At 37.7% G+C, this 7,974-nt stretch overlaps 1 protein-coding gene across 1 annotated transcript; it reads left to right on the top strand.

Annotated features, from left to right (window-relative positions):
• The first annotated feature begins 4,974 nt into the window (after window positions 1-4,974).
• Window positions 4,975-7,530, top strand: LOC143597243 (type IV inositol polyphosphate 5-phosphatase 6-like). The gene is made up of 9 exons (XM_077075801.1): window positions 4,975-5,044; window positions 5,111-5,228; window positions 5,297-5,363; window positions 5,438-5,542; window positions 5,615-6,401; window positions 6,505-6,698; window positions 6,786-6,894; window positions 6,983-7,131; window positions 7,234-7,530. The coding sequence occupies exons 1-9, from the start codon at window positions 5,015-5,017 to the stop codon at window positions 7,448-7,450; spliced, it is 1,776 nt and encodes a 591-aa protein (XP_076931916.1). The 5' UTR covers window positions 4,975-5,014; the 3' UTR covers window positions 7,451-7,530.
• The last annotated feature ends 444 nt before the right edge of the window (window positions 7,531-7,974 follow it).

Below are 7,974 nucleotides of genomic sequence, written 5' to 3'. Positions count from 1 at the left end.
TTGTTGCGATTCTGGTATCATAAACTTATGGCATGACAGATTAGGCCATCCAGGATCCACAATGATGAAAAGGATCATCGAAAATACACATAGGCATCCACTGAAAGGTCAAAAGATCCACAAAATAGATAAAATATCTCAATGTACATCTTGCTCTCTTGGCAAAATAATTATAAGGCCTTCGCCATTAAAAGTCGATAAAGAAACACCAATGTTTCTTGAAAGAATTCAAGGTGACATATGTGGACCAATTCATCCACCATGTGGACCATTTAAATACTTTATGGTCTTAATAAACGCATCCAGCAGATGGTCTAATATCTCTTTATTATCGACTCGTAATGTTGCTTTTGCAAAATTTCTTGCTCAAATTATCAAATTACGTGCACATTTTCCCGATTATACCATTAAAAGAGTAATGTTTGATAATGTGGGAGAATTTACACATGCTTTTGATGATTATTGCATGTGTGTGGGGATTGTTGTAGAAAACCCTGTTACTCATGTATACACACAAAATGGCTTAGCCGAGTCGTTTATCAAACGCCTATAGCTAATAGCTAGACCATTAATAACGAGGACAAAACTCCCTGTTTCTATTTGGGGTCATACAATTATGCATGCTGGATCATTAATCCGTGTGAGACCAAGTGCAAATCATAAATACTCTCCCACACAACTTGTTTCTGGAAATTAGCCAAATATCTCTCACCTTAGAATTTTTGGGTGTGCTGTGTATGTTCCTATTGCACCACCACAACGCACCAAAATGGGTCCCCAAAGAAGGTTGGGAATATATGGTGGATATGAAACGTCTTCCATTATAAGATACCTTGAACCTTTAACAGGTGATGTATTTACAGCACGTTTTGCTGATTGCCATTTTAACGAGACAATGTTCCCGGCATTAGGGGAGAAATGAAAAAGCAAGAAAGAGATATATCATGGTGTGTGCCATCATTGTTACACCTAGACCCAAGATCAAAACAAAGTGAGACAGAGGTTCAAAAAATAATACATCTACAAGAAATTGCCAATCAGTTACCTGATGCATTTACTGATATAAACAGGGTCACTAAACTTATATACCAGCTGCTAATGCTCCAGCTCGAGTTGAGATTCCAAGCAAGCAAAACCATAATAATGCACCTCATAAATCCCAAAGACGTTTAAAACGTGGAAGGCCAATCGGTTCAAAGGATAAAAATCCTTGAAAAAGAGGGCTCTGAAAAGGATACTGACCCTAAGGAAGGAATGATTGATAAAACCTTCCATCAAGAAAGAATAAATAATATAACATTCCCTCAGGAAGAAATAAATAATTATAATAAGGAATTGTCAATCAACTATGGTCAATTACATATAATGTGGGATCGAGATGAAATGGAAAATATTGATGATATATTTTCTAATTCTGTGGCAAGTGATATCATGGATGAAAATGATGACCATGAACCAAAATCTGTAGATGATTGTAAAAATCGACAAGATTGGAACAAATGGAAAGATGCCATGCAAGCTGAATTAAACTCACTAAACAATCGAAAGGTTTTTGGACCTATTGTCATTACACCAAAGTCAATAAAACCTGTAGGATATAAATGGGTTTTTGTGAGAAAACGAAATGTGAAAAATGAAGTTACAAGATATAAAGCAAGACTTGTAGATCAAGGTTTTTCTCAGAGGCCAAGAATTGTCTATGAAGAAACGTATTCTCCTGTTATGGATGTTATTACGTTTAGATATTTAATCAGCTTAGCAGTCTCTAAAAATTTAGAGATGCGTCTTATGGATGTTGTCACAGCTTACTTGTATGGATCACTAGACAGTGACATCTATATGAAAATTCTCGAAGGATTTAAACTCCCCGAAGCATTAAGCTCAAAGCCTAAGGAAATGTATTCCATCAAGTTACAAAGCTCCTTGTATGGACTGAAACAATCTGGAAGGATGTGGTACAATCGTTTGAGTGATTATTTGATAAGCAAAGGATATACAAATAATCTTATTTGTCCATGCGTCTTCATCAAGAAGACAACATCAGGATATGTGATCATAGCTGTGTATTTTGATGATCTCAATTTAACTGGGACACAAAAAGAAATTAATGAAGCGATTGCTCTTTTAAAGAAAGAATTTGAAATGAAAGACCTTGGAAAAACCAAATATTGTCTTGGTTTACAAATTGAGCATATGCATAATGGGATACTTGTGCATCAGTCAACTTATACTGAGAAACTCTTAAAGCGTTTCAATATAGACAAAGCAAATCCTTTAAGCACACCAATGGTTGTTAGATCACTCAATGTTGATAATGATCCATTTCGTCCTTGCAAAGATAATGAAGAGATTCTTGGTCCCGAAGTATCATACCTCAGTGCAATTGGAGCACGTGTGTATCTTACTAACTGTACAAGACCTGGCATTTCTTTTGCAGTTAATTTATTGGCAAGATTCAGTTCATCACTTACTAAAATACATTGGAATGGTATTAAACATATTTTTCGGTATCTAAAATGAACTGCTGACTTAGGTTTATTTTATCCTAACGATTCAAAAGAAGGGTTAGTTGGTTATGCAGATGTAGGTTATTTATCTGATCCCCATAAAGCAAAATCTCAAACTGGATACATATTTAAGAATGGAGGAACTACAATTTCATGGCGTTCCCAGAAACAAACACTTATTGCAACATCTTCATATCATGCTGAAGTCATTGCATTGCATGAAGCTTCAAGAGAATGCGTTTGGTTAAGATCTATGTCGCGACACATATTGATTTCTTGTGGACTAGAGAAAGATCGAATTCCAACACCTATCTATGAAGATAATGCAGCTTGTGTCTCGCAAATGAAGGGTAAATCAAAAGTGACAGAAAAAAGCATATACCACCAAGATTTTTTGAGTATACTCGGGACCTTATTAAAAACAATAAGGTTGAGATGAGATATGTCCAATCCAGCAGCAACTCAGCTGATCTTTTCACAAAAGCATTTCCCACAACAACATTTAGAAAACATGTCCATGATATTGGCATGCGCCATGTACGGATGATGTAACGACCTGCAACTTGAGGGGGAGCTATATACTGCACTCTTTTTCCCTTAGCTAAAGCTTTTTCCCATTGGGTTTTTCTTTAGCAAGGTTTTTAATGAGGCAGTACTTCAAGACGAAAATGTGTCATCCAATGGGGAGTGTTGTGAAACCACCGACGATTTTACAAGTTGTATGTCACCTTTTCACCTTTGTCAAACCAATAATATGAGTTTGTCTGCTCAAATAATATTCCTAGATAGTTATTTTGGTATTATAAATACCATGTATTGTAACAATTAATTTGCATCCAGTAATTCACATTCTCACCTTTCTTTATTCTCTTGTTTCTTTGTTATATTCAAGTTCCAATATTATTTCAATAATCTTGTTATAATCAGGGCTAATATTATAACAAACTGGAATATAATAGTTTATTGCGAGTGATAGAATACAAAAAATGCTTGGCTGGTTTATGAAATAAGATCAACGATTGCACAAGGAATCATATTCAATCAGAATTATTTGTTCGTACCCTTTGTTTTTTTTTCATTTCATTCATCTTTATCCTTACTTTATATACACTACCATCGCCGCTTGACCATCATCACCTAACCAACACCGCCGACACTACCACCACCGCCACCATATCATCACTGCCAACACCTGACCACCTAAAACACCTGACCTTCTCCATCGTTACCGCCACTGCCAACGTCTTCGACTCCATTGTTACCCATGTCCCCAACGACACTGCCACCACCACCACCACCTCCACTGCCATTGTCATCACCATCACAATCACCGTCATTCTCGTCGTTAGCCGACACCACTACCACCACCACCGTTGTCATCACCAGCACCACCGTTGTCATCGTCATTTGGCAAATTTTCTTTATTTTGAGGTATAGGTATTTGTGTCATGTGAATTTCAAATTTATGTCTTTTTGTATTTACCAAACAATATAAAATAATAATTCATTTCATTCTTATACATTTAACCAAACAAAATAAAAAAAAAACAGTAATGATTCATTTCATCACATTGTCTCTGTCATTTTTTCTCTATATCATTACCACATACTAAAAAAACCCTTATTACTAGACATTATATATTTTATGTTGTATTAAAAGTCGCCACTCATTTAACACAATTTCACTTTATACAACATACCTTCCAAACAAAAATCACAAATTTATTTACAATATCATTATCAAAAGTCGATCCAAATCTCATATGGAAGAATCCACGATTTCACATGAACTTGTACCAAAGTGTTACAAACCAGTATTTATAGTTGTATGCATAACAATTGAAGTAACGAAAAGGATTTTGAGATAAGGAGAAACGACATACTTGTATCATCACGATTCTAACATCCTTTTCACCTTAACTCCGAACATAATCAAAGTGTTTAGCATCAAATAAACTGATTTGTTAAGGTTAGAAAAAGATAATTTGGAATATCTTACAAGTAAAACAATGATTTATGAAAAAGAAGGGTAGGAATCCCATATGGATTACCTTCCTTGATTCACTTATCTTTATTGCTTTATTGTTATTATTATTAATTTGTTTGAATTGCATTTGCAGCAGAGGTGGAGAGGGAAATGACTACCCTTATTTGTCGGGCAGGTGTTGAGTAGCTGCCCCCTCCATCCCGGGCAGGCGTTGGGTTTGGAGAAAAATAATAAAACTAAAAAAGTGATGGTCATCCTCTCCATAAAGAAAAAGACCACTGACTGCACTTTATTCCGTTCAAAATCAACACTGTCTTCCTTCCTTCCTATTCTGCATTGGTCTCTGTTCATTTCCAATCACACTTTAATATCTTTCTTTCTTTTCTTTTCTTTTCTTAAAGAAACCAAACCAAACCCATCTCCCTCACAAACAATTCTACACTACACCCATTGTTACTTACTATTGGGTTTCAACAACATTACACTCTCGCATGAATTGGTAGCAACAAACCAACCAACCATGATGGACGATATTTCCAAAAAGAATAAGGTTGGTTAGTGATTTTGAGGGAGATTAATAAGATTAAGAGTTTGATTTTTATTTTTATTTGTACAGTTTTCGTGGTCGAAATCACTGGTGAGGAAATGGTTCAGTATCAAGAGCAAACGAGAGGAGTTTCAGGCGGATAAAGTTTCCGAAAGGGAGCCACCAGCGATCAAGAAGTCCAAAACTGGTACGGACTCTTAACCTTAAAACACATCAAACTGTCACTCAATCTGACTCTCTGCTTTTGATGTACAGAGAAATCAAGCAGGAGGAGTAGAGTTGATCTTGAGCATCCACAGATTATAAACGTCCATAATTACAGGTTTGGTTTTCGATGAATTTGAAACGAAACGGTTATATAATTTTGCTTATTAACTTATATTTTGGACTTTACAGTATTTTTGCAGCTACATGGAATGTGGGAGGGAAATCCCCTTCTAGTAACATGAATCTTGATGATTGGTTACACGCTGCTCCACAGGCGGACATATATGTACTCGGGTACGATGTTCTTTCATAATTATGTTGGTATCCTAAATTTTTGTAAAATTAATGAAAAGGGATTGATTTCAGGTTTCAAGAAGTAGTTCCCTTGAATGCTGCTAATATTCTTGGTGCAGAAGACAACGGTCCTGCGAAAAAATGGCTATCTTTAATTCGCAGGACCCTGAACAACCGGCCCGGGACAAGTGGGGGAAGCGGCTGTTACACGCCCTCCCCCATTCCCGACCCGGTTGCTGAGTATGATGCTGATTTTGAAGGTTCATCGAGGCAAAAAGCCTCAAACATGCTCCACAGACGCTCGTTTCAGGCTCCAAGAAGAAGCTGGAGAACTGAAACCGACCCGTCAATGAATCAACCGCGGCTTGACCGGCGGTACAGTGTATGCGACCGGGCCATCTTCGGTCATAGACCCAGTGACTATTCATCATCGAGTCATAGGCCAAGTGATTACAGACCGAGTGATTATTCATCCTCGAGTCGTCGGCCGAGTGATTATTCTTCAAGTTACCGGCCGAGTGACTATTCGGCTAACTATAGGCCGAGTGATTATTCTTCGGGCAACCGGTTGAGTGATTACTCATCATGGGGTCAAAGACCGAGTGACGGGTCAAGATCTGAGGACGATTATGGGCCCATGGGGGATTCACCGAGCACGAACTCATTCTCACCCGCGTCTGCTGTTCCTATGGATGACGGCTGCCGGTTGCCCGCACAATCGCAGTATTGTTTGGTTGCAAGTAAACAGATGGTTGGTGTGTTTCTGACTGTTTGGGTGAAGAGTGAACTAAGGGAGCATGTTAGAAACATGAAGGTGTCTTGTGTTGGCAGAGGGTTAATGGGTTATCTTGGAAATAAGGTAAAGTTGATCTTAATTTTTATTTTATTAACTGAATTAAAGTTGCATTTGCATATGTGTAATTCAAGAGAGAAATTAACAGTATATTCACTTGGTTTTGTAGGGATCTGTATCTGTGAGTATGTTGCTGCATAAAACGAGTTTCTGCTTCGTTTGTAGTCATTTGACTTCGGGTCAAAAGGAGGGCGATGAACTAAGAAGGAACTCGGATTTCATGGAAATTGTTAAGAAAACGAGGTTTCCGCGTGTTCAAGGCACGAACGACGAAAAATCCCCTGAAACGATACTAGAACACGAGTAAGAGATTCATTTCAAGAACTCGTATAGTTTAATGATGTTAGATAGCATGTTTGATTCCTAATTCGGTCTTGTGTATTGGTCCAGTCGAATTATCTGGCTAGGGGATCTTAATTACCGAATTGCCCTCTCGTATCGATCTGCAAAGGCGCTTGTTGAAATGCAAAACTGGAGAGCATTGTTGGAGAAAGATCAGGTATTAATTTTAATTAGTTCATCTGAGTTGTGTGTTATTTCAAACAAGTTAAAAAAGTTATCAGGCTAACTTCAGTTTCGTGTCATAGTTGCGAATCGAGCAAAGAAGAGGCCGAGTGTTCCGTGGATGGAATGAAGGGAGGATATACTTTCCGCCAACGTATAAGTACCTCACTAATTCAGACAGATACACCGGCGATAGTTTGCACCATAAAGAGAAAAGACGGACTCCTGCATGGTAAGATTTGTATGCCTAGGTGTTTATGTGGTTGTTACAGTTCTCTACTTATAATTGATATCACGATATTAACATGTGTAATAATGATATTTGGAAATAAAGGTGTGACCGGATACTATGGTATGGTGGTGGGCTTCATCAGTTATCATACGTGCGAGGCGAGTCAAGGTTTTCGGATCATAGGCCCGTGTACAGCATATTCTGGGCTGAAGTCGAGTCGGTCCAAAGCCGATTCAGAAGAAGCATGAGCTCTAGACTTGACTATGCTGAGACATTGTTGCCTTACTCGCATGGCTACACCGAGCTATGCTTTTTTTGACCGGTCAACAAAACAGACAGAACAGACAGGTGGGTTTTCATTCGTTAGTAACGTTGTACAAGTGGTGTATCGTCTTGTCTAATTATACGCTTAATATTTTGGTCCGCCAGGTCTTGCTAGATCATTCATATGCTCATCACACCACCAAATGGGAGACTGAGATGAAGATGATTTTTATAACGTTTATAGTTTTTACAATTTTTTTCATGATTCTTTGTAGATTTATGTTTTGTTATTTTAGTATTATAGTAGTGAATATTGGCAAAAGAATGAATATAAACAAGTTTTTGAAAAAGTTGTCTCATGCCACTTTTATTGTCTGTATTGCTTTTGCTTTTTCTGAAAAAGCAGCAGGTAATTGATACAGGATGAGGAGACATTTCATACATATTTTGTGGGTCCTCCTAACCACACCCCAACCACCACCAGACGTCGCGTTTAGACCTTAACGTGGAGGTTTATTCGACATGACTGATTTGATCGACGACCACGACGTCTACGGATGATTTGATTGGCGAAGTCTG

Source organism: Bidens hawaiensis, unplaced genomic scaffold, assembly GCF_021521415.1.
Source record: "Bidens hawaiensis isolate Kalapana, Puna unplaced genomic scaffold, B.hawaiensis_p1.1 tig00047967_1, whole genome shotgun sequence".
NCBI classification, from domain to species: domain Eukaryota; kingdom Viridiplantae; phylum Streptophyta; class Magnoliopsida; order Asterales; family Asteraceae; genus Bidens; species Bidens hawaiensis.
The sequence above is the reverse complement of the archived record's forward strand: the minus strand, read 5'-3'. Positions and strand labels throughout refer to the sequence as shown.